The sequence below is a fragment of the Loxodonta africana genome, chromosome 21, assembly GCF_030014295.1.
Source record: "Loxodonta africana isolate mLoxAfr1 chromosome 21, mLoxAfr1.hap2, whole genome shotgun sequence".
Taxonomy (NCBI): domain Eukaryota; kingdom Metazoa; phylum Chordata; class Mammalia; order Proboscidea; family Elephantidae; genus Loxodonta; species Loxodonta africana.
Window position 1 is genome coordinate 43,175,364 of NC_087362.1, and position 27,555 is coordinate 43,202,918.

General features: G+C 40.9%; 1 protein-coding gene across 2 annotated transcripts in view; it reads right to left on the bottom strand.

The window, feature by feature from the left end:
• ZNRF1 (zinc and ring finger 1) overlaps positions 1–20,803 on the bottom strand; it is a 97,471-nt gene extending 76,668 nt beyond the window's left edge. Inside the window, exon 1 of one of the 2 annotated variants that reach the window (XM_010596824.3) lies at positions 19,834–20,803. In XM_010596824.3, coding sequence (XP_010595126.1) covers positions 19,834–20,257 — 424 coding nt within the window. In that variant the 5' untranslated portion in view covers positions 20,258–20,803. The remainder of the gene's footprint in view (positions 1–19,833) is intronic. The other variant, XM_010596825.3, reaches the window with a different exon arrangement.
• Between the last annotated feature and the right edge of the window lie 6,752 nt (positions 20,804–27,555).

Genomic DNA, 27,555 nt, shown 5'->3' on the forward strand with positions numbered 1-27,555 from the left:
GTGCATGAAAAAACATGGAATGGTGAATAAGAAATACTAAATAAAAAACAGCAGTTGTAAAAACAATAAGCATAATATGATTTCCACAGTTTTATATATATTCATTCATGTGCTGAGGCTAAAGTCTGGAGAAATACATACCAAAGAGATCATGGGGGAACTCTTGCTTTCTACTTTAATGTTGGAAGTCTTCACAATGAACATTCTGATTATTTTTGTGAAAAAAAAGGAAAAAAAACTTGCTTCCAGATTTGCTTAAATTAAAAAAAAAAAAACATGGATTTAGAAATCACAAAGGCCTACTAGTTTTGTTTCTGCAGAGAACCAATTACTTCATTCCTTTTCAACTGCTTCACCCCCTCAGGGGCATTTTTTTTTTTTTTTTACAATGACTTCCTTTTCCTTCTATCCCTGTTGCTTCTGAGCCTCTTTCTAAACCTCTTCCAGTTATTTTACAAGTCTTCTTTCAGATTAATTTCTTCCAGAAAGTCAATTCCAAGCCACCTTTGCCAATTCTACAAAAGTCACCAGAATAAACTTAAGTACCGAGCTCTTTTCCTCTAAAAATTACTTTTTTTTTTTTAAATTGTACTTTAGATGAAGGTTTACAGAACTAGTTTCTCATTAAACAGTACACATATTATTTTAAGACACTGGTTAACAATCCCACGACATGTCAACACTCTCCCTTCTTGACCTTGGGTTTCCTTTTACCAGCTTTCCTGTTCCCTTCTACCTTTGGTCCTTGCCCCTGGGCTGGTGTGCCCCTTTAGTCTCGTTTTGTTTTATGGGCCTATCTAATCTTTGGCTGAAGGGTGAATATTGGGAATGACTTCATTACTGAGCTAAAAGGGTGTCTGGGGGCCATACTCTCAGGGCTTCTCCAGTCTTTGTCAGGCCAGTAAGTCCAGGCTTTTTTTTATGAGTTAGCATTTTGTTCTACATTTTCCTCCAGCTCTGTCTGGGACCTTCTGTTGTGATCCCTGTCAGAGTAGTCGGTGGTGGTAACATCTAGTTGTACTGGACTCAGTCTGGTGCAAGCCATGGTAGATGTGGTCTATCAGTCCTTCGGACTAATCTTTCCCTTGTATCTTTAGTTTTCTTCACTCTCCCTTGCTCCCAATGGGGTAAGACCAGTGTTGTATCTCAGATGGCCGCTTACAGGCTTTTAATAACCCAGACACTACTCACCCAAGTAGATAAAAATTACCTTTATTTTACCCCTACAACATTACCATCTGTCTTGATATGTATCTTCACTGAATAACTTTTATTTAGGTACCTATTCTTTACCATGGCCCATAAATACCCAAAAAAACAATGTTTTTACTTTCTTAACTACCACATTTGGCACATAATAGGAACTCTACAATCAGCATGAACAATGTGTCTTCTCTGAGTGGCAAACTCAAATCCCTAGCAACAGACAGTAAACAGGTTTAATCTCACATTCCAACTCCAGTTAGTTAGTATGGAATGTGGGCACCTGGACCACTCTGTTGAAAAGGATTCTGAGTCCATGTAGGACTCCATGATGAAGAGTGAAGTAAGTTTTAGCAATGGCTGCTGTGGGCAAAGAAACAAGGGTAGGGTCAGTGAGTCTTCCATCTCTGGTAGCATGTTGGGGCCAGTGCAGGCATGACTGCCATCGTTTTTATTCTTCGTCTAACTGGAGTCCAACTGAAAAACCAAACCTGTTGCCAGCCAAGATGATTCCGACTCATAGCTATCCTACAGGATAGAGTAGAACTGTCCCAAAGGGTTTCCAAGGAGCAACTGGTAGATTCGAACTGCTGACCTTTTGGTTAGCAGTTGTAGCCCAGTTACTGTGAAACTGCTGTATATGGAGAAGGTATGCTGTGTGTTTGTGGAAGTGGCAGGGAGGAGAGATGTATCTTTTCTTTTCTTGAGAATCTTTAACTGTTCTGTAACAACTCAAAGGAGAATGAGATAGCAATTTAAGGGGGGTAGAGAGAGAAGATGATGTCATCACAAGGAATTTCCAATCTGAGTCAAGTTCCAAATAATAAGAACTTGGGCTGGTTTTCTCCAGTCATCTCATAAATCTATCTTCCTTATTCGCAGTTTAATCACAGCTGCATGAATTCAATAAACCCACGTGAAAATTTTTCTCCATCTTCCCCAAAACTTATTTACTATCAGAGGTTCATTCACCTTTTTATTTACCTGGCTGCCCCTCTTCCCATCATACTAAATTAAAGGTAAGCCAAGTAGGAGTAGGTTTACCATCTCATCCCATAAACCATTCTTAAATTCAAAACCCTCTCTGAATTTTTCCTATACTTAGATGGTGCAGAATGGTAACTCTAAAGAGAGCCTTCCAGACTCTGGGTATCAACAGGTTCACTTGATCCATTTTCTGAAATTTCATGTTTATCAATTCTCTATCAACTAAGAATACCATGGAAGAGTCTAGAATGGTACTGTCCAGTAGAACTTCTGCAATGATAGAAAAGTTCTATATATGTGCTGTCCAATTATGATAACCACATGTGGCTATCGAGCACCTGAAATGTGGCTAGTGTGACTCAGAAACTTAATGTTAAATTTTATTTAATTTTAATTAATTTTAATTTAAATAGCCATATGTTGCTAATGACTACTAGAATAAGTCCAGCCTCCCTAGAGAATGGAAAACTCTCAAAGTTTCTCATGTAACTTCCTTCTGCATATCCTGAGTACAGAGGAACAGTTAAGCCATCTGTCACCATAGAAACAGATCTTTGCCACTGCTGTGAACCCCCAAGAGGTACAATGCTAAAAGGTTTCCCTACATGAGTCAGGAGCTGCTCTTCCTCTGGGAGTGAAGAACAAAACAATGATGGACTTCCAGTTTCCTGCCTCCCTGTTCACAGTTCTTGTTTGCACGACAGTATAATGCCAGAGTGATATGGCTTCATGGAAATCTTGAGCAGGGTAAGAAATTACAGAAAACAGCCAGCCAACCCAACTTATTTATCCAAAGAGAAAAGCTAGAACCATGGAAATAAGGTAATTTACTCATTTTTGTTTGTTTGCTTTTACCCAATTGAAGGTAATGAAGTAAACAACACACCAAGCTATTCCAAGGAATTTAAAACATAATTTGTTGCTATATAAAACTCAGCGGGTGGGTTAAATGATAGGTGAAGAAAGGATTAGTATACCGGAAAGTAGATGTGAGAAATTACTAGAGTACAGCATACAGAGATAAAAAGTTGAAAATATGAAAGGTTCAATGTAAGACTTCTAGGAATTCCAAAAGAAGAAATTGGAAAGAATAAAAGAAAAGCAAAATTTGAAGAGATAAATAACTGAGAAATTCTCAAGTGCTTTAATTCAAAGACATTAAATCTCAGATACAAGGACAAACATCAAGCAGAATAAATAAAAATAAATCAAAACCCTGAACACATCGCAGTGTATCTGTGAAAAACCATGAACAAAAAGGATATAAACACGGCTGAGGGGAAAAAAAAAAAGATTAATTCTATGATAATTCAGTGGACAGCAGACTTCTCAACTCCAGCATTAGAAACCAGAATATAATGGAACAGGATAACACTCTCCAATTGCTGAGAAAAAAAACCATCCTGTCAACCCAGATTTTTATATCCAGCTATCACTCAATGGTATGGCAAATAAAAAACACTTTTAGGCAAGCAAGAAAATGAATGTATCACTAATAATCTCTCACTGAAGAAATTTTAAAAGTCTACCTCTGGAAGACGGAAATTTAACTCAGAAGGATGAAGCAGGGCACACGAAAGAACAGTGACCAAAGAAGCTGGAAAGCAGGTACCTCTCTTTGCCCTTCAGATTTAGGGATGGTAACAACTTCCTGCTATGCCCAGTCTCTGGGTGTTTCATCCTTAATCCTGCCCACACCTTTGTAAATTGTCTCTTCATTAAATTCCATTCAATTTCCTCCTTTGAGTGTGCCATCTATTTGAAACCACCTTTATACAAACTCTTTCAGAAAAGAAAGAATAAACATTCCTCAACTCCTTTCATAAGGCTACATTAATGTTAATAACAGAAATAAGAAAAGACAGTAAAAAATAAAATTGAATCAAATTTCATAAGACATATGCAAAAAATTCAAAGTAGAACATTAGGACATTAAACCTAGCAATGTATAAAAAAAGAAAACATTATAACCAAGTACGGTTTATTTAAAGAATACAAGAATAGTTTAACATCAGAAAATCTACTAATAGAATTCACCTCATTAACAGATGAAAGAAGAAAAACAGAGATGATCATCAGAATAAATGCAAGGGAGATTTTTGATAAAATAGCCATTTGTGATATTTAAATTAGTAAACTAGGAATAGAAGGGAATAAAGAGTACCAATCAAAAACATACGCAACACTCTCAGTGCAGGAAGGGTTTCCCTTAAAAACAGGAATAACATAAGAATGCTCATGATAATAGATTCTAATAAACTTCTACCGAAGACAAGAAAAGTGACACATGAGAGGATTAGAAAGAAGAAACTAAACAGGCATTATTTGCAGACAGTGCAATTCTCTTGGATTTTTCTATGTAGAAAGATATTATGAGAGTTCAACAATTCTGTAAATATACAAGAAACATGTGACAATTGTAAAATAAAATTTAAAGCTACTATTTGCAGTAATAACCAAAAAAACTTTATAAGGTACCTAGTGATAAATCTAACAAAAAGGGGTGCAAGAACTTGTGTGTGTGTGTGTGTGTGTGTATAATTTATCCAATGACATTAAGTAATAGTAAGAGCTTACATTTACTGATCACTTATTATCTGCTGGACACCATTTTGAGTGATGCGGCGATGACTATAACTCATTTAATTCATACAACAGTCCTACATGATAGATATTACTATTATTAGCCTCATTTTAGAGATAAACAAACTAAGGCACAGGGTTGTTAAGTAACTTGACCAAGGTTTCAAAACTAAAAATCAGCAACACTGGGATTCAAGCTTACACAGTCTGGCTCCAAGCCAGTACCCTTAACCATTACTCAATGCTGCCTCTCCCCAAAAGGGGAGGTTTCCCATTCTTCTCATGGAGGCATTTCTGGCTAAGCCAAGTCAAGCCTACAGAGCCATTCTTGAGTCCTTGAAGCAGACTTGATCGGAACTCTCCAGCCTATAGCTCTCTGAGCAGACCTTCAACTGAAAGGCAAAGAACCCATCTTTCAACAGATTGGATCAGAATACAAAACTTGGGACCAAAGGTTGGGACCAAATCTATTTCAGTTTACATAAGGATGCAGACTGACTGATTAAAGTAGATCTCAGTTTTAGGCCTAGCTCTCCCACCTTCAGATACCATGACACTTTTAAGATCTTTTGGTTTCCTCATTCCCAGAAACAGGTCAATGTTGAATTTCCAGACTTAAGAAGTTTCATTTATGAAGACCATAAGCTGCTTCGCAGTATCAAGATTTAACAGACATTCAGTTATTTACGTGGAGTCACTTTTTTTTTTTTCACTAGGTGTGGTGCAAATGGTTAACGTGTTCAGCTGCTAACTGAAAGGCTGGAGGTTCAAGTCCACAGAGAGGTGCCTAAGAAGAAAGGCTTGGTGATCTTCTTCCAAAAAATCAGCCAAAAAAAAAAAATCTCTATGGAGCACAGTTCTGCTCTGACACATATGAGGTCACAATGAGATGGAACTGACTTAATGGCAACTGGTTTAACTACTTGATGGCTTTCTGTTAACTTCGGAGGATGCTGGGTGAGGGATTTACAGTATTTATTTGTATAAATTTTGCAAACTTTCTGTAAGTTTGAAGATATTTCAAAGTAAAAAAAAAAAGGTTTAAAAAAATTCTCTTATATCTTTAAATCCATTCCCATCAGGTTCATGGGTAAGCTCAATTTTATAAAGATGGCAATTGCAAAACTCAATGAAATTCCAATACATTTTCCCCCTACAGAAGTTGACAGCTGTTTCTAAAATTTATCTGGAAGCAGAAAGGTCCAAAAATTGCTAACAAGTTTTTGTTGTTGTTACTGTTGATGTCTATAACAAATACAACTGTTAATTCTCCTGTTTGTGGTATAAGGACAGAGAAAAAATGTTATTGCTTGTACACTGTAGTAGAAAACAAAATTGAAACTGCCCATTAGGGTTGGATTGCCAGCTGTCCTGTCATTAAGAAAGAACACCAGCTACAAACTCAGCAGCTCTTGGTACTGTGCACTTCATTTTGTTGATACTACCTGAGTCCCTTATTTGTCCCTTAGAAAGCTTTATTAAGCCAACACAGTTTTGGAGAAAAATAAGTAATAAGGTGAAAGGATTTGTCCTTCCACATGGCAAGACTTATTACAAAACTACAGTAATTAACAGGGTATTGGCACAAGGATACACAAACTGACCAATGGAACAGAACAAAAAGCTGAGACACAAACATATGCCTAGAAGGAAACTTAATAGATGATAAAGGTGGCTTTCCAAAAAAGTAGAAGACTTTATTACTCCTCACATGCTGCCAGAAAACTGGTTATTCACACAGAAAAAGGAAAATATATCCTTATCTCACCCTATTCAAAAAGTTAAATTTTCCATGGATTAAGCACTTAAATATAACAGGCAAAATTTCAAAACTTTTAGAAGAAAATGTAAGATATATCTTATGACCTCAGGGAAAGAAAATATTTCTTAAGACACAAAATGCACAAGCCATAAGGAAAAACATCCAAAAATTCAACTACATTAAAAGGTCATCGACCAGAAGAACTAGATGGTACCCAGCTATAGCTGATGACTGCCCTGACAGGGAACACAACAGAGAACCTCTGAGGGAGCAGGAGAGAAGTGGGATGCAGACCCCAAGTTCTTGTAAAAAGACCAGACTTGATGGTCTGACTGAGACTAGAAGGACCTGGTGGTCAGGGTCCCCAGGCCTTCTGTTAGCCTAAGACAGGAACCATTCCCAAAGCCAACTCTTCAGACAGGGATTGGACTGGACTATGGGATAGGAAATGATACTGGTGAAGAATGAGCTTCTCGGATCAGGTAGACACATGAGCCTATGTGGGCAGCTCCTGTCTGGAGGGGAGATGAGAGGGCAGAGGCTGGCTGAATGGACACGAAAATAGAGAGTAGAGGGAAGGACTGTGCTGTCTCCTTAAGGGGAGAATAGCCAGGAGTATACAGCAAGGTGTATATAGGTTTTTGTATGACAGACTGACTTGGTTTGTAAACTTGCACTTAAAGCACAATAAAAATTAAAAAAAAAAAAAAAAGCAAATGTAAGAAAAAAATAAAGCAAGGAAAAGTCAAAAAAAAAAAAAAAAGTAAGGTCATCATAAGAAATCATAAAGAGATGAGCCATAAATTGGGAAAGGATACATCTGCATTACATATACTAACAAATAATTAGTATTCAGAAAAACAAAAACATAAATTTATACAAATCAGTAAGGATAAACCACTCTATATAAACACGGGTAAAAGACATGAACAAGCAACTCAAAGAGGAAATATCGTGATTAATGATATTAATATATTTATTATATACAAATATATATTATAGAATATATAAATAACATAAATCACAAATCTTTGTGATTTTGATACTCACCAGAGTTTACCAAAAAGTAAGTCTGACAATATCAACTTTCGGCATGTTAAAATATGCTATTTGGGGAGTATAAGTTGGTACAAGCACATTGGAGATCTATGCAATATTTAGGGAAGAGTTGAAGATACACATTCCCTGTGACTCAGCTATTTCATGTCTTAAGACATACTCTGGGAAAACTCTCATTCAAGTATGTAAGGAAATATACAAAAACATCTGCAGTACAACTGAAAATAACTTTAACATCCATGAGAAGAATACACAAGTGGTGATATTTGTAGTATATTTATACTATAGAGGACAGCAGTGAAAATGGATGTGCTAGAGCAATAAGCATTAAAGTGGATTTATATATCTCAAGTACGCTTTGAGATATATCTATACATACAGAGACTGAGCAAGAGAGAGGAAAAGCTAGAGAGAATGATCCAGAGACAGCCAAAGGATAGACACATCATTACACAGTTTATAAAATTAAACAGATAAAATGAACACTACGTTGAATACGTATGTGTAGTAAAAGTATGAATATACAAAGGATAATAAATAGAGTCAGGGTAGTGGTTACCTCTGGAGGAAAGAAGGAAAATGGGAATGGAGAAGGATACATACAATTATAACTGTAATGTTTTATTTATTAGTCTGCTTGGTAGGTAATTCCCTTTTTCTGAATGCCTGAAATAGCTGATCTTCTGGAAAAAAATCCAAAACACAAAAGAGTTCCCATTCAGAGTCACAGAACTTATTCGCATTCCTGGAATGTATAGGTGAAACCAAAACGGAAACAGCACAAACTGCTATGATTTTTCCATTCAGCAATCACAAGACTGAAACTTTAAGTTCATCTACTGAAAGTGAAACAGGAAAAGGAATGGCCAGGCTTCAGCCTGGCTCCCAGGACAAGACGTGCCCCACGGAGACTCAAGTAAAAGACGTGGGGAAGTAATTCCTGCTGCTTTATGAAAGTAACATCAAAATTATCACGTAAGTGTTTTGAACTCCTTAGATAAGAGATACTTTATAATTATACCGTCATATAATAGTGTGGAACCTCTACTATATAAAAAAAAAATAGGTTTCTGTTCCTAAGCAGTTTCTAAGAGCTTTCTGGTGTTTTTCACTTGTTTGAAGGAGATGGTTACAGTCAATATTGAAAGATACATGTATCCTACAGGCCTGGCACCTTCAAGCCCAGAATTCTCCCTCCCAGTTCGGTGCTTGTGCCCTTTTCTCTATTAGTTATTGCTGGCTCTTACGCATCAAACGCTGACTTCCTGTTTCCCCTTTATTGAGCTCCAGTGGTAAGAGGCTTTGAAAAAAAGTACAAAGCCAGGAAAAACACAAAGTGAAGACAGCCAGGGCTTTCTGAAGGAAAGCAGATCTTAACACAGTTTTAATAACCTTTCAGACATTCCTCTGTCTGTAACTCATATAATACAGTGGTTCAGACATGGGTACAGAAGAACTGCAAAGCAATGCAGTTGGAAACAGTTGAAACTCAAGTTCATGGCAGAGAGGTTTAGACAGGCATTTTGGATGTTGATAGTATAATCCTGGCTCGTTTTAAACTCCTGGTATCTTTAGTATTCCTTTTAAAAAAAAATTGTGCGAAAATATATACAATTCCTTTTCATTTTAACAATTTTTTTTTTAAGTGTACAATTCACGGGCATTAATTGCCTTCACAACATTGTGCAATCATAGCATTTCCTTTTCACTATCCTCCAAAGTAGCTGACTGGGTGATGAATCTTCTTGGGTACGATTCTAAGTGCTTTAGGCCTAAAATCTTAAGAGCACAGATATTTTGTATGAATCTTCACCATGGTAGTAAACTCCTGCCATGGCAGCGTCCAGTGCCATGCCACTATTTCACAATATGGAAAAAGAGGCAAAGAGTGAAGAAACTCTTCACAACCCTTAAGTTCTCATCATCAGGTCCACAGCCACCCCTTAATTCTGAAACCTGATGCTCTGCTTGTAAATGGGCCTGTGGCCTTCTGACTTGAGGTCTGTTTCATCATACTTCTACCTAACGACTGGATTTTAAAGACCTGTTTTTGAATGTAGAAACTCCAATCGCATTAGTCATGCCACTGCTGCAATTCACAGAGCACTGATCTCTGGGTCTATTGTGCTGTCCTGCACTTTGAATTTGGGGCCTGGAGTCAGCATGGAAAGCACCAGAGTCCTGATATGGCAGCCTTTGGTTATGTTGCACCGGGGGCTTTATCATCCACAACCTACTCAAATCCCTCCCCCAACAGCTACCAAAAATTCCCCTGATGAGAAATCCTATTATGAGAAGGGGTGGCTGCTTTGTGACTCACAGTGTTTCATTAAAAAGATTTTTTTTTTCAAACAGATTTTCAGTAGAGGAATCCAAAGGTTTTCCAAAGCCACACAGCAAAACAGAACAGCTCATAATACTATTTCCCAAAGATCTGCCACTTCATAGGAGATTCCTATCCCTCAAAATACTGGAGACACTTCCATTCACTATCCTTTTGTGTTGCACTTGCCCTCTAGGCTAAGTGAAGAGGTGGGAGGTAGATGAATTAAACAGAGCCAACATGATTGAGCTCGTCAAATATTAAGATGGAAGGCAGCTATCTTGCAAGCCAGTCTTTATCACAGGTCTTAGACTTGTCCATGGTGTTCCAGGGCAACTGGCTTTACTCAGTATGTTTGTTTCAGCCATATCTTACCAAGAGTAAGGAAATCTAAAAATAAATGGAGTACATGGGCATTTGGAGCTGCTTTTGTTACAGCAGTGTCATAATAAAGTTTCTTTGAAAAATTGACTTTGTCGTTGTTAGATGCCGTCAAGTCAGCTCCTACTTATAGCAACATTACATAAAACAGAACTAAATATTGCCTCGTCCTATGCCTTTGTGGGCATTAAAGGTATAAATGATCTAAATGAAATAGAACAGTATCACAGAGAGCTATTTTTTTCTTTATGGTAGTCCAAGTACTTCGTTGCGGTAGGTTGGAATCCCAAGCATTCCTTCAAATCACTGTAGGATTCCAGAGCACTCAGGCAGGCATCAGGATAAAGGAATCCTAATAGCTCTAAGAAAAGGCATCTTCTCAGCAGGGAAAAAGGTTATTCAACATGGAAACAAATGAAGGATTTCACAACAGTTGAGAAATAAGGGCAAAATGACTAAGCTGGCTGGAGCCCAGGATCTTGGGTTCTTCTCCTACCTTTGTCTCACATCATTTAGGCGACCCCAGATTTAAGTTTCTCTCACATGCTAGCAAATCAACCCTGACCTTAAAAGATACCGTACACTACAGTAAAGAAGTAACTACTTTTAGAACAACTATGTGTGACCCATGGTTTATTTAATCATACTTCTTACAATAACAAAGCCTGAGCCATAAAAAGTAGCTGCTGAAGCTGCTAATGTATATCCAAAAACCTTGGGATTTGGTTCCTTGGTTTGGAAGTTTAAGATCATCATTTCCTGGGACAACCCAGTTAATTGGCCTAATAATGTGCCTAGTGTTTGTGTTTTACCTCTTAGTACATTGGGTAGTACCTGGGGTCTTAAAAGCTTGCAAGTGACATCCAAGGCATGACAATTGGTCTCTATTCACCTGGAGCAACAGAGAAAGAAGGAGTCAGGAATAGGAGGATATGGAATATGTGTCTAATTGCCTCCTGAACAACTGCTTCCTTTGCCATGAGACTAGAAGAACTGGATGGTGTCCAGCTACCATTACTGAACATTTTGATCAAAGATTCTATAGAATAATCCTGATCAAAAGGGCTAAAATGCAGAATAGAATTTCAAACTCTCTTGAACTCCATACTTTCTAGAGCCGTGGGGGCTGGATGAACCCCTGAAACTGCTGCCCTGAGATAATCTTTAAACCTTAAACCAAAAATATCCCCTGAAGTCTTACTAAAGCCAAACAATAGTTTTTTAGCTTAACTAGTAAAAATGCCTGCCTTGAGCATTATGGACTTTTAAGGTACACCTACACGAGCTCAAAGTGACAACAGCAACTTGAAAGATTAGATAGGAACCTTACAGGGCAGTGACTTTATGGCAATGGAGGAGGAACAATTCAGAAAAGGAAGGTGAGAATGGTGGCACAATTCAAATAATATAAACAATGTCACTGAATTGTACATGTAGAAATAGCTGAATTGTATGTTTTGCTGTATATCTTCTCAACAACAATAAAAATTTTTAAAAAATTCAAAGCCATGCTATGACAGGTCTAATTCACTAAGACCAAGATGACCACATATACCAGAATATAACATGAGGTTTCTCAAAAAATCATTTTTCAGAAACTAAGGAGTCACTTTATAGTCAAAGTCTGTATAAAGCCTCTCATCATGGAACACTCTTTTAAATTCTTTAATTTGAGCAAAAAGTACTTAACCATAACACATACTTAATAATTATTCCTTGGGGGAACATCATAATCACCAGTGTTGGCTATCACGAATAAGGCTTTTAAAAATTACCTTAAAAAGCTGTAAAGTGCCAGTGTTGCGGCGCTCAGAGACATACAAGACCAAGGAGGAACACTGTTCCTTACATTTCCGTAAGGACACTTGTGGGCTGGGATAAATTCTACAGAGACAGATTTTAAAAGTGGTGAATCATACTCTAGAAAACAGTGCTCAACGACCAGAAAGAAAAGTGGCTTGAGGGATGACAAAGATACTGCAGTCAAACATACACATGAAGAGTTTGAAAAAAAAAATTTTTTTTTAATGTTCTCATTGAGAAGATAGAGGACAATGTTATACTGGAACATATAAGGAGCTTCTTAGTAGGCACTTGACTAAAACAATGAAAGGACTGCCTGCTGTAGCCCAGAAATAAGGGTTTAGTAAAAAACAAATAATTTGACTGAAGAGTAAAGGAAATATTACCCTTGCTGCAACCTCATGGACAGAACACCTGAATGTTCTGAATGTTATTCAAGAGAGGAACTGATGAAGAAGGGAAAACTTTTTACAAGCTGCAACACTCAGACGCTTTCTTAAATTGTGAGGAAGCAAAGACTCTTAGAAAAAACAAAATAATATTAACCACCCTTATAATAAATATTCCTAGCAGATAGCACAGGTTCTGGTATACCAGAGGCACTCAATAAATATCAGTTGAATAAATGCATGGCTTAGCTCAACATATTTCCATAAAAAAATTCTCTTATGTACAACCAAATACCTCATGAGATTTGGTTTCTTGGCTTGGAGGATTAGGGTCATGACTACACGGGACATGCCAGTTAACTGGCCTAACACTGTGTTTAGTGCTTCTGTTTTACCTCCTAGGTCCTTGCCTAGAGCCTGGGGTCTTAAAAGTCTACAAGAGCCATCTAAGATATGACAATTGATCTCCATTCGGCTGGAGCAACAGAGGGAGGAGAGTCAGGAACAGGAGGAGGAAGTGAAATGCGTGGCTAACTGCCTCCATGAACAACTGTCTCCTTTGCCATGAGGTCAGAAGAACTGGATGGTGCCCACCTACCATTACTGAATATTTTGATCAAAAATTCTATAGAAGAACCTTGGTTAAAAAGGGGAAAATATAGAATAAAACTTCAAACTCTCATGGACTCCAGACTTTCTGGAGTCATGGAAGCTGGGTGAAGCCCTGAAACTACTGCCCTGAGATAATCTTTACACCTTAAACCAAAAATATCCCCTGAAGTCTTATTAAAACCAAACAATAGTTTCACTTAACTAGTAAAAAATGTCTGCCTTGAGCATTATGCTCTTTCAGAGCTATCTATATGAGATCAAACTGACAAGGGCAGCTTGAAAGATGAGATAGGAAACTTAGGGAGCACTGAGTTTATGTTAATGGAGGAGGAACAATTCGTAGAAGAAGAGTGAGGATGGCTGTACAACTTGAGGAATAGAATCAATGTCACTGAACTGTACATGTAGAAATTGCTGAATTGGTGTATGTTCTGCTGTATATATTCTCAACAACAACAAAAAATAAAATAAATTTTTTTAAAAGTCTCATACTGTAGGTCAGTAAGAGAGAAGAAAAAAGAGGTATTCTGTCCACTTTAAAGTCTGGATGCATCCTGAGATCTTGACTTGTCTAGCTGCCTGCTGGGGATATATAAAAGAGAATATAACTCGGTAAGCCCTTCTGTAGCCAAAGGCAATTATGCCTCAGAAGAAAAATCAGGGGGAAGACTGGCACAGAAGGAAAGGGGACATTGCTACAATTACGTTCTGTTCAGAACAACTTCAATTCTCAGGACCAAGGAGAAAAATGTTGAGTGCCATGTAAAAGAAAACCATCAAATAACGAACAATGCTCTTGTTGGGTGAAAACTACTCTCCGGTAGCTACAGAAAAGATTTGTGTGGATCTGGCTTAGGAAATACCTGACACCATCAAGTTGATTCCAACTCATAACGACACTATAGGACAGAACGGAACTGCCCCATAGGGATTCCAAAGCTGTACTCTTTACAGAAGCAGACTGCCACGTCTTTCTTGGCTGGTGGGTTTAAACTGCCGACCTTTTGGTTAGCTGCCGAGAGCTTAACCACTGTACCACCAAGGCTCAATAGCTGACTAGTTTAATAATATTAATAATATTATTTGGCTCATTCAGTGGCATTATTTTCAAAATTAAAATATCTGACTAGTTGAATAATATTGAAAATATTGCCTGTAAATGGGCCAAAAAAGCATTGAGAGTTCTTTGTTTTGATACAGAAAAACTAAATTTATGGTAGAGCTGAGCTTCAGGTATATCTGTATGGTCCTCTAACTATGTGCACTTTCAGAATCATTGGTTACAAATTCAAATCCTTGGATTCAGCTCTACTGAATTCTGGGAGTGGAGTCCAGTAATCAGCATGGTTAAAAGCTCCCTAGAGAATCTTAGGCACAGTCAAGTTTGAGAACCCTTTTGAACAATTCACAGAAATCAGGAGAGTTCTTGTTTGTGTCTGCCCCCTTCTTGTTAAACATCCAAGAGTGAACTACAGACCCTTATCATGCATGCCTCTACCTAAGCTGAAGCTTACAAAAAGGGATCCGGTAAATTCCCCCTTCCCCTTTAACCGTAACAGAAGAAGGCTGTACTCTCAAGACTATCATATTCAAGGAGCTCTCAAGGTAAACAGTCTCATTAGTCTGGAAACTACCTCCACCGTCGTTTGAGATCAGATTTTGTTCTTTCTTTGCTTCGCACTTGACACATTTGAGGGTTGGCCTTCAGGTTATTCATTCATACCCACAACTCACCTCTTATTCATATAGCATATAAAAGACAAGGACCCAGCCAATGGATTTAAGGATAAACCTGTGTCCTATAAAAACACAGGATTCAGAAGTGAAAACTACTGGGTCTATGAGAAACCCTTCTCATACTCAACCCTATACCCACAGTAATCATTATGAATCATTTGATTCACACTAGGTTGTTATGACAAAGCCTGGAAAAGAAACTGCTTAAAATTTACAGTCATTCATCATACTCAGAAGACTGGGGTTAGGATTCAGGTTTTGAGTTAGAAGATTTTAACACCACAACTTCAGTGACCCACTGTCATTAAAAATCCCCGTACCCTATACAGTTTTTTTTTTTCCAATTCTGAAACTGTTAAAATTGACGTTTAGTTTTACAACTGGGTTTACTAAAATTTCACTATCTGATAAACTTAGGTTGAATGTCATATTTGCGAAATACAAAGTATGTTCCTTTTCCCAAAAGGAAATAAGAGTCACACAGTTCTACAGTTCAGAGTGGCCTGGCTCAGAATACTCCTTATGACATATTTGGGGTTGGTGTTTGTTTAATATAAAAATGTACACATCCCATAAAGCAAACAAATTAGGAGCTTAACCATTGTTTCTTGCAACAAACACCTTTCATACCCCAATGAGAAAAAGTTAACTATGACCTTAAAGAAATTATCATTTCTCATAGTACCTTTTTTTATTTTATAGAAAATAAACTCTCATGGTAATAGTGAACTAGAAACTCTGCTTTAAAAAAAATCATTAAGAATAGACCTTTTGCAGAGCAGGGGATCCATAGTGCTCTTTGGAGACCACAGAGTGCTTTTCCTTCTCCAGAAACCATGTAAAGACCCATTACTTCTAGCACACCTATAGTGAGGTACAGAAAAGCTTTCTGATCCACACCAGTGGAATTGCTAACTCTCCCTAATTATGTAAGAATAGGGAAAATTAAATCACTTGAGAACCCTAGCTGCAGCTGCAAAACAGAACCCATGAGATACCCTGCTGGCGTGTTAAAAGACTTATCAAAAGTCACCTTCCATCAGCCCCAGTTGATGGCTTGGTTAACAACAGAGAACAGCTTAGATTTTCCTGGATGTGCACATGTATGCACATACACCACTGAGAAGCTGGAATGAAACACTCAACAACCAGCCATTTTATAATAGGACCCAGAAAATATAGGCAACGTCGTCCAAGATGGTGGATCTTCTGGCTTTTTTCTCCACATCTAGAAATCCCTATTTTGAGAGAAACGGGACTAGTACAAAAGAATGACCAGGGCTTCAGAGTACTACACAGACAACCATCTTGAGAAAACATCTTACAGTAAAACTTAAATTTTGGAAAGGAAGCAATTCTCTAACTGATTCTATAAAGCAACTCTTTGCAACACCATTCACTATTATGAATATTCCATCAATATAGCTCAGATTTCTGTAGAAAGCACTAGATCGATTTTGGGGATACAGTTCACAGGGCTGAACTCTCTGTCCATCATATTCTTTAGGGAGATCAAAGAAGGCAGAGAGTTATCAGAGAGGTCCCCCTAAAGGAACAACATCACTTCCCATTTATGTTACTGACTTTTGTATACATGAATTATCTCAAGAGACCCTCACCAACACTGACTCTGCAAGGTAAGCAGGATCTGTATCATCTTCATCTTACAGATGAAGAAATAGTGACCCTGAGGCTAAATGACTCATTTGCCCAAGGTCACATGTCAGGCAATTAATTAGTAGCCCAACCAGGAGATGAGTCTAGGCTCTGACTTGCAGACCAGAGCAATTTCCAAGACACGAGAATGTAAAGGTTATCAGCTCAGGTTCTGGTATCAGCAGATTTGCATTCTGATCCCAGTTCCACCACCTACTAACTGTTACGGCCTTGTATGAGAACCTCAGTCTCCTCACATGTATAATGCTGCAGTGATCAAATGAGACTCAACGGCAGCTAAGAGCAACAAATGAGATGATGGACATAAAAGCACTCAAATTTATTTATGCAACAAATATCTTGTGCAGCTTAGAATTTAGTCAAACTGCAAAACAAATAAGTAAACAGATGGATTAAATACTTATAAAACGTGTTCAATGCTGTTAAGGAAAACAGGTGAATGGCGGCTGGAGAGAACAGCAAAAAGGGGCCAGTTTTTAAGAGTGGTCAAGGAAGCCCTCTCAGAGGAGAAATTTAAGTTGAGACCTAAGGGATCAGGAGGAGATGTCCATGTGAAGAATGGAAGGAAAAGCGTTCCAGGCATAGCGAATGGGATGAATGAGGGTCACCAAACTAAGAAAAGACAAATGGACTTTGGTGTATCCTTTCACAGCATTTGGAAACAAGCTTTACTGGCTGCCACTGTCGAGAATGACCACATCCCATTTTACCAATAACAAAGGTGAGGCTTGAGAGAGGTTACATGTCTCATCCTAAGTCACAAGTACTCACAGAAGGAGCTAGGACTGGGACCCCAATATTACACCTCCAGACATGCCATAAACTCTCTCTCTTCATGGAGGCCACAGCTGCATGGAACTCCCCCACTGATTCACTGACAACTCTGTTTTCTGTGCCCATGAAGAGTTTCAAAAGTGTCCTGATAACATAAGCAAAGTATATTATCAACTTCCAGGCATCTAAGCCAACTGTGCACTGAAATCTTTACCCTTCTAATCTTACAACACAAGAGCAAAAATTGCTCAGACTTTACTCAAAGGCCTCAAAGTAGAAAAATGTTTCTCTTCTCGAAGCAAAGAACAAGAGAGGAAAGGGATGTCCCAGAAGGCTCCACAGCCTGTTCTAGTAGGTGAGGTAGAACTACCACTGCAGAAGAACGGAATTATGAAGGTTCATCTGAAGTGAACTGCACAGAAAAGTTAATTACTTCACCTGAATAAAAGAACGATTCACTAAAGCAATGGCTGTCAACCACTGGTGGAACCACTACCACCACCACCCCTGAGGGCATCAGGAAATTCATGGGGGCATTTTGGAGTGTCACAACGAATTACAGGGCGTTATCGGCATTTAGTGGGTGGGGCCAGGTATGCTCAATGTCTTGCAGTGGGCAGGACAGCCCTACACAGCAAAGAATGTTTTGCCCAAAATACTAACGGCACCATCCCCCCACTTTAGATCCTCTTTCCTAAAGAATTAACATACTCCAACTTTTTTTGCATCCCCATTACTCAGTTCCTCTCTCTAGCTTTACACTGATGAAAAAAGAAAATCAAGCTAAGGTTTCACAGCTCAGGAACTTGAAATTTTGGAATTTACTCATAAGCTTGTAACTCTAGCATGGAACCTGGCAATGGAATAGGGGTAAAGAAGTTTCTAATAAGAGACAAACTCAAGACATTTTATCAAAAAGTGAACTCTTCCTTCCCAGACAAGCCCTTAAAAGATTACATTTGTTCTATGACACACAAAATTATAACTGTGATTTTAGAGAACCTTCATATAGTCTTTTCAGTTGAACTTAAAACTAGACATGGTAGCTCTTTTATAAACTTAACCACGATCATCTCACAAATTTGTCTGACTGCTTCTGGACTAAGTTTTATACGAAAAATTATTAATTTTAAGATACCTAAAGCTGATAAAGTGCCTAAAAGTGCCAAAGCCAGCATGCCTTGCACCCCATTCAGGACAGAGTTTCATGCAGACTGAGTGATACCTGGGAATTAAAATATCATCCCAGCAATTCAAAAGTCACTTTCAAGTGTTACTCTAGATTTGTCATTACCCAATACTATTTCTCTCAAAAAGAACTATTTCACAAATTGAAGTTTATAGAATTGAAAAAAGAGCAAATCCAGGTTACTTCCAGAAAAAAAGGGATCCTAGTTCATACCAGAAGAGTGATCCAACAGATAAATCCTTCCTCAAGTCCCCGAATGGCAGGAACAATCTATCCCTTGAACAATAAATTTTCTCAACTCCCAAGGGTGTCTGAATATGTAACTTCTTCACTCTAACTTGCCAATCAGCAAATAGCGGCCCCACACCCTTTCTGGCCAATTTTCTAGAGGCCTAACCTGGCATCTCAGGTTAGCTGAGCAGACAGACCTGTTTTCCTCCAGCAGCTCCTGCCAGCTCCAGCCCGGGAAATCCCCCTCCAGCCTTTTGCTGGCCTGCCACCAGAAGTTCACAGAATGAATTCCACTGGATTCTCTGAATCTTCCTCTTCTCCTGTCATGTGCCAACAGCCAGGCAAATAAAATCCCACCTTGCCAGGCTCTCTGTTACAAAAAGATGCAGATTCACGGGAACAGCAAGCACTTAGCATGGAGGGGAAGAAAAAGCATGGAGGGATATGAGAGGAACTGAGCAGAGCCTTCTGCATGCAGTACTGTGACCAGAGCCCAGGTCTTGCAAAGGCTCTAGAGGGAGGCTCCTGGCTGGGCCTTTGGTAAAGCAGGCCACACCTGTCTGTGCCAGCAGCTTGCCGGCTGCTCCATTTTCAACGATTCAAACACATCTGCGGCAGGGTAGCCAATTGGGCAGCCCCCTCTCCCAGCAAGGGTGAAAGTACTAATCCAAGCATCACTTGCCCCCAATTATATTTCTTTTCACACTCTTTGTTTGGGAGACGCTGCTTGGTCAAATGGATTCCATCTCTGTTAAAGGTGAGGCAGGCACAGTGCTGCAGTGACAGAAAGGAAGCTACCTTCGCCGGCTTACTAGAAGCCAGACAAGACCTCTACTGAGGATTCTGATAAAAGGACTTCAGGAGGCAGGTTTCACTGAGCCCATCCACGAGCTAACAAACGCCTATAGTCCTAAACGACCCGGCTCCAAGCCTCGCAGAAAGCCTTTTTTCTAGAGGGTGGGGCTCCCATTCATCCCTAGGCATCGGGAACCAAAGGGGAGCAGACAGATCCAGGTCGCGCACTCCGTATCCAAACCTTTGCAAGCGCGTGAAGGTCTGGGGTGCCCCGGCGCGCCCTCCCTTGCGCTCCACCCTCCGAGGCCTCCACCGCCCGCGGACTCACCACTGTGCGAGCTGAACCACCTGGGTGCGATGTGTAGAGGTAGAGCATCCGCCAGCGAGGCTCGGGAGCCCAGGTACAGCATCCCGTCTCTATGGTGACCGCCGCCTGTCTCCTGGTAACCATTGCCATGGGCATAGGTGGAGTCGGACGCGGACCCTCCGCCGCCGGGCGCCCTCTCAGAGTCGCCGGTCCCCCGGGAGGCGGGGGTGTAGAGGCCAAAGGACACCCCTCCGGCTGCGCTGGGGTCCATACCCATGCCCGCCACCGAGCTGACCGAGCGGCTGCGCAGCCCCATGGCCCCGCCGCCCGCCCGGTAGTGCCCAAAGTGGGGCGCCCCTCCCGGCGGGGGCACGGCGCTGTCATCGGTGGAGACCCCCGGGAAGGGGCCTCGGGAGCGGGCCGCCGTGCTCTGCTTGCCCCCCATCCTCGCCCGAGCCCCGATGGGGCGGGAACCTGGAGGCAGAGACCCTCCCCCACGTCTCAGGAGCGGGGGGAGGATTGGGCCAGCATAAAAGGTGAGGGAGTCAAAAAGGAGACCGTGAAGGAAAAAAGGGGGAAAAAAAGAGGAAGAGAAGAAAACCTGCCGGGCGGCAGAGGCAGGCGGGCGGGGATCCCAAACTAAGAATTTAAAACGATCCAAGCCAAACGCATGTTTCCCCTCAAGGTCCAAAGAGGCGCAGTCTGGAGCGGGCTCCGCACGCCACAGGCCGCCCCCGGGCTCCCGAAAGCCCAGAGAGCTGCAGGAAAGGAGGGAGGGAGGCGGCGGGCGAGCCGGCGCAGGGAGGCGCCGGAGGAGGCCGCCCGCCCGGGAGGAGGCGGCAGAGGAGGGCTGGGGGCGCCGGGCGCGTCCCCCCGCCTCAGGACGCTGCAACCATGGACGGCGGCCCGGACCCCTCCAGGCCTCGGACAGGCTGCGGCGCTGGGCGACCAGGCGGGGTTCTGGAAGCCGCGATCGCGTCGCGTCGCGTCGCGTCGCGCTCTCGCTCCAGCCGCCGCCAGCCCCGCCAGCCGCGCCGCCCCGCTTGCTCCCGGGCTGCGCTCGCCGGCGCTCTTCGCCGCCGTGGAGACAATGGAGGGCGTCAGAGCGCAGGCGCGGCCCGCGCCCCCCCCTCCCCCCTCCCGCCGGCTTAACCCCTTCGCGGCCCCTGGGGCTCCCGGGCTGCTGACGCCCGAGAGATCCCCACGCGCCCCCCCCACCCCCCGGCCCGCCGGCCACTGGCCGGCGTGGTCCGAGCCATGGCGGGGTGTCAGGAACAGAAACAAGACGTCTTTTCAAAGCAAACACTCTTTAAGTCCCAGAAAGTGGCTAATTATTAAGTGGGCATCATATATGGGGGGAGGGGTGGCGATGGCTCAAGGCGGTGGAAAGGAAACACAGGGAGGAACGAAAATTGCTCAATCAGACTAGTTGGCTCTGAGGGTCACTAGTCAAGATCCCCTCCGGCAAAAATTTACCCCCACAGCACCCTCTGGTGGATGTGCTGTCCATCCTGTCTGAGCTTCCCCGTCCCCTTTTTCGGCTTTATCGGCACTCCAAAGACTCTCCTAACATCAAGTAGCTTACATTTCAGGCTCCTGGGCTCTGAGGACAGTAGACAGAAACATCCCAGTTTGTGCTTAAACAAATCGGTAGGTTCTTTACATGTACAGTATAAAGTGAAAAGGTATAGATATGGAAATAGAATAATACAGCTAGAAGTGGTTATAGAAACTCCTTAGCTCAAGGCAGGACTCCTGTTTTGTTTGTCATGTATTCCTTATCGCACCACAGGGTCTGGGGCATGGTAGATACTTAACATATATTTGTTGACCAAGCCATCAATTTGCATCTGAAAAACACCTTTCAACCCCCCTCCCGGTGTTTCTCACACATTTACATTCATTTGTTCCTTCCTTAATTCATTCATGGACTATTTTCCACGTGCTCTGTGCTAAGCCAAGTGCTGGCTATAAGCATCAACGAGCCCCTGTCCTAACTGACTTACTCTAAATGTCCGCAGATACCTCCAAACCGAGGACCAGTGTATAAAGATACATCCAAAGGAAAAAAAAAAAAAAAGGATTGGCCTGTCACAGATTTGTATTGTCCCAGTGTGACCAGCCAGGAAAGAAACAAGTGAAAGACTATTTGCAAGCATGGAGGTGCTTCTGGGTAAGCTCAAAGCTGTGCTTAAGAAAGTTGTGAGTTCTACATGAGAAATGAAAGTAGGAAGACCCAAAATGTGCCACCTGTAAAAATGACTACCCCAAATCATCTCTAAGTGTCTAAATAAGTTTATGGATACCTAAAATCCAAATGAGTAATCTGAAGAAAACTAATCAAGCTTAATTTTAACTTAATTTCTCCCATAAAGATTATAGCAACAGAAAAAGGGGCCCAGTACTGTGCAAAAAAAAAAAAATAGTACCTCCCATGATACTAGGTAAATACCCAATAACCGTTGTAGCAATCCAACTAGCTTTCAGTTGAAGGAATATTCAATACTTTTTAGTCTATTTAACAGAATATTTAATATTTACTACATGGCAGGAAACCCTGGTGGCTTAATGGTTAAGTGCTATGGCTGCGAACCAAAGGGTTGGCAGTTCAAATCCGCCAGGCACTCCTTGGAAACTCTATGGGGCAGTTCTACTGTGTCCCGTAGGGTCGCCATGAGTCGGAATCAACTCGATGACACTGGGTTTGGTTTTTTTAAAAAAATTTTTTTTTTTTTTATGTGCCAGGAGCCCTGGTGGTGCAATGGTTAAGCATTCGGCTGCTAACTGAGAGGTTGGCAGTTCTAATTCACTAGCCACTCCTTGGAAACTCTATGGGGCATTTCTTCTCTGTCCTGCGGGGTCACTATGAGTTAGAATCGACTGCACCGCAAGGAGTTTGGTTTTGGGTTATGTGCCAAGATCTACACCAGGTTCTGGGATACAGTGATGAACAAAAGAGATAGAGTCCCTCTTCTTATAGGGCTCCAATGTAAAGGGTGAAGAGCCACTTCACATCCACTAGGATGGCAATAATAAAAAAGACAGATAATAACAAGTATTAGCGAGAATATGGAGAAATTGGAACATTTTACATTCTTAATCATCACACTGTGCTGATTAAGAATGTAAAATGTACCGTCACTTTGGAAAACAGTTTGGCAGTTCTCTAAAAAATTAAACATAGAGGAGTTCAGAACTCAAAGTCTAGCAAAAAGACCAGACTTACTGGTCTGACTGAGACTGGAGGAACCCTGGAAGACATGGTCCCTAGGCTCTCTGTTAGCCCAGAACTGAAACCATTCCCAAAGCTAACTCTTCAGACAAAGGTTAGACTGGACTATAAGACATAAAATGATACTTGTGAAGAGAAAGCTTCTTAGATAAAGCAAATAATAATTAAAAAAAAAACAACAACTAAATGGGTAGCTCCTGTCAGGAGGCAAGATGTGAAGACAAAAAGGGACAGGGGAAATCTGAGGTGGAATGGAGGTATGTGCTGTCACATTATAGGAAGTGCAACTAGGGTCACATAACAATGTGTGTATAAATTTTTGTATGAGAAACTAACTTGAACTGTAAACTTTCACTTAAGGCACAATTAAAAAAAAATAATTCAGCATGGAATTACCGTTAAAAAAATAAATAAATAAAACCAGTGCCGTGGACCCAACAATTCTACTCCTAGGTATTTACCCAAAAGGACTGAAAACATATGTTAAAGCAAACACTTGTACATGAATATTCATTCATAGCAGCATTATAATAGCTAAAGGTGGAAACAATCAAAATGTCCGTTAACTGATGAATGGATAAACAGAATGTGGTATATCCATAAGATAGAGCATTATCCAGCCATGAAAAGGAACAAAGCACTGATTTCTGCTGCGACATGGATGAACCTTGAAAACGTTATGCTGAGTGAAATAAGTCAGTTACAAAAGAACGAATATTGTATGGTTCCACTTATATGAAATATCTAGAATAGGCAAATGTATAGAGACCAAAGTTTATTAGTAGTTACCAGGGGAAAAGAGGGGAAAAGAGGCAGTCATTGCTTTGGGGGCCCTGAGTTTCTGTTAACGGTGATGGAATTATTTGGAAACAGATGGTCACAACATGATGAATGGAATCAATGTTACTGAATCGTACATGTAGAAAATGTTGAATTAGCACATGTTTTGTTATATGTATTTTTACCACAATAAAAAAAGGAATGGGGCCACACAGATAGTAGGGGTCCATGTGGATGTACAGCAGACATGCTTGTCAAGGAACCTTCTTGTGACAATTTTATTTTCTGTGTATGCTTCCCAACAGGGAAAGAAATATCAGATCTGCTTGACAGCTCTATTTCTTATTGTAAATTAATAGTTCAGCCTTAAGGTTTATATTCTAGCCTACTAGTTATCATAAACCAGTCTCTCCCTCTGGCACCACTGAATGGCTGAACTCCTAAAGGGCAGAGATGAAGTCCCTTCATTCTGGAATGTGATGACGCTAAACTCTAGGTTCCTTTGGGACCCTGAATAGACAGCATTTCTCAGGCAATGCCTTATTACTTCCTTGTGCACATCTTCAAATTTGAGTGTTTCCCCTGAAATGAAAATATTAAAATACAGGACAGTGAGAGGAGAATATTTCTACTAGGAAAGCTCTTCATTCTGCAGCTTATTTCTACACTTTACACCTGAAAGAGAATGATTCTTGCCATAGCAACAGGCCTCAGGTTACTTTCATTTTTGTCATGTGTTGCCAAGAATCCAGTCTGTGATTGGCTCCAAGTTTCAGGGGGGCTCTTTTTCTCCCTTTGCGTAGTTAATGGATCTGAAGAGGATGGAAAGTCATTCTGAATGCTCTCAATGCAAAAATATCAGATACAGAAATGGCCTCAGCTAGATTTGGGATCTCTGCTTTTTTATCTTCATGGTCAACTGATCCTGGGTGTGTTGCTCTTGGCTCTCCTTCAGCCGTGGGACAGGGTTAATAAACCACTGACCCACCTTCCAGAACAGTCAAAAGAAAGCTGATAAAATCCATTTCTACAGCCCTTTGCAAATGCAAGTGCATGACAATTCTGCAAAGCCCTGGTTTTAAACATCTTAGAAAGAATGTGACAACTTCAGGAGTTGAGTGGTTTGGAAAATGGAAGAAATGGTTCATCAGGACTTGTCCACTTCTGGAAAAAGGAGCCCTGGTGGGGCAATGGTTTAGCACTCTGCTACTAACCACAGTGTTTGTCGTTCGAACCCACCAGCCACTCTGCGGGAGAAAGATGTGACAGTCTGCTCCATAAAGATTACAGCCTCGGAAACCCTATGAGGCAGTTCCACTCTGTCCTACAGGGTCGCTATGAGTTGGAATCTACTCATGGCACACAACTCCTGGGAAGCAGTGGGAAACCATGGCCTCCTCTCTGTCTCTGTGAGCCAGAGGGTAGGGAGGTCTTCCCATGCCTTGGGTGGGAGTCCAGAGCACCTCCTTTGAGAGTGGGCAAGTGTCCCCTAGTGAGACATTTCCTAGTGGAAAGCTTCCTCCCAGCCCTCTCAGAGCACTTCACATTTTTATCTCTTTACTTGAAAAGAGAAAATTTAAACAGAAAAACCATGGTAATGAGTAACCAAATGCACATAGCAAGGAGGCCAAGCATGTGGGCACGTTCATAAGGGAAATTACCAACGGGGCTCAGGGAAGAGAGCCAAGATTCCCAGCTGTAAAAGGACTAATGGGTCAGCACTTCCTGGAGAAGAGGAAACAAAGGACTAGAAAGATAAAGGATCTTATTCCAACTGGCTGGTTAGCTGCTAAGAGCCCTGGATTTCTGGGTTTGCCTTATACTCTACCTTGCTGTGACATAGCTAGGCAGTGACCTTCTAAAAAGACATTATTTGGTGATAAGCGGCCTGGCCTGGCCAGCAAGTTGTATTCTCTTGACAATGGACCCCAACTGTTTTCAGCTTCTGGTTTAGGCAGGTGTTCACTTATGGATCTCAGAGGTGCGCAACAATGAAGAAGCTCGAGAATTTCTAGACCGAACTCCAGAGCCCTCACTCTTTCATGATGACACCGTGGGTGCAGAAAGGAAGGAAGGGCCTGAGGAGACAGTTTGAAAGGTGGTCACTCCCTCTCTCAAATTCTGCTGGCTCCTTTTATCCTTTAAGAAAGAAAACATTGAGACACAGAGATTACTAAGAACTTGAAACCCAAAATACTTTCTGTGCCTGTGAACCATGACAAGCAGATTTTTGAGGACTAGAGAAGTATGAAGTAAGAAGGTGGGAAAGAGCTGCAGGAATTCTCAGGCAAGGGCAGTCCTACTAGATTTGGTGGGAAACCTTACAAACCTGTACATAAATAGACACAGAGCTTTGGCATTGATATATTCATGCAAGATAAGACTCAAACACCTAAGCAGCATCCTTCATGACCATCTCTTTCTAATTTTCCAGCTTTACTTCTTATTACATCCTGCCAGACACCCACAGTGTATGACTGTGTGTTAATTACCCATTCAGAAGAGATTTATTGAGCACCTACTACATACCAGGCAATAAGCAAATAAGTACGTGTTGTGTTAGGTGAATTGATTTATTCATTTATTCCCATGTGATGGCATAAGCATGATAAGCACACATAGAAAATATTCTTTGTGTTTCCTCTTTCCTGTCCCTGGGCTTGGCTTACAGGCTTTCCCCTTCCTGGTTCTCTGAGCTGAGGCCTTCTCTCTAGAGCAGTCCGTGGCCTTTTGTGACAGAGCGTTGAGAGGAAATAAGGAGGCAGGAAGAGAGGCCTTTAGAGGAAGGTGGAAGCTAGAGCTTTAAAAATGTTTTAATTAAATTTTTATTTTAATTAATTAAAAAAATAATTTTCAGCTTTTTTAAGGGCTGTAGTGTGTGGAAAAAAAAAACTATAATTTTTTTTTTTTTTTTTTTTAATAGTGTGTGAAAAAGGAGCCCTGGTGGTGCAATAGTCAAGTGCTTGGCTGTTAACTAAAAGGTAGGTAATTCAAATCCAGCAGCCACCTCTGAGGAAGAAGAAGATGCGGCAGTCTGCTTCCGTAAAGATTGCAGCCTAGGAAACGCTATGGGGCAGTCCTGTGGGGTTGCTATGAGTTGGAATCAACTTGTGGGCAATGAGTTTTTTTGTTTGTGTTTTAGCGTGTGGGAATGTCTGATGCATGGATGATAAAAAAAGGAAAGAGGATTTTAAGGAGAATGATTGGTGATTGTGGATTCCCTTCCCGATATGAAGAATTACAAGTAAAGACCTTAAATAGTTTTTAAATTACTCTTGATTACACAGGAGGTGACCTTTTAACTTAGACTGCACTCTGGGATTATGACTTTATGTGTTTTTTTTAATCATTCATTGAAGGTACCATGCAAGGCTGAACAAATAGGACCTGGTCTCTATCCTTTTGAAGCTCAAAAATATTATACAAATACTGATTTGCAAATCATGATGTGTATTTCGAACGAAAGAAACACAGTGCTATGAGAGTTAACTGGGGGAACTGCTTTATGTCTTTGGAACACACGCTTCTCTTCACATTTCAGGGTCTTTATGTTGAAATACTTTCCACACGCTATCAAAATTCTAATATACACTGTAAAGCTCAAACGTCACCTCCTTCAGGAAGGCATTTCAGGGTCTGCATTTAGGCTAGTCTCCCCTAGCACATTGCTTGTAAGTCTATCATAAAATAAAATTTGTTCTGCCAAGTGTGTAACTGTTACAGGGTAACTA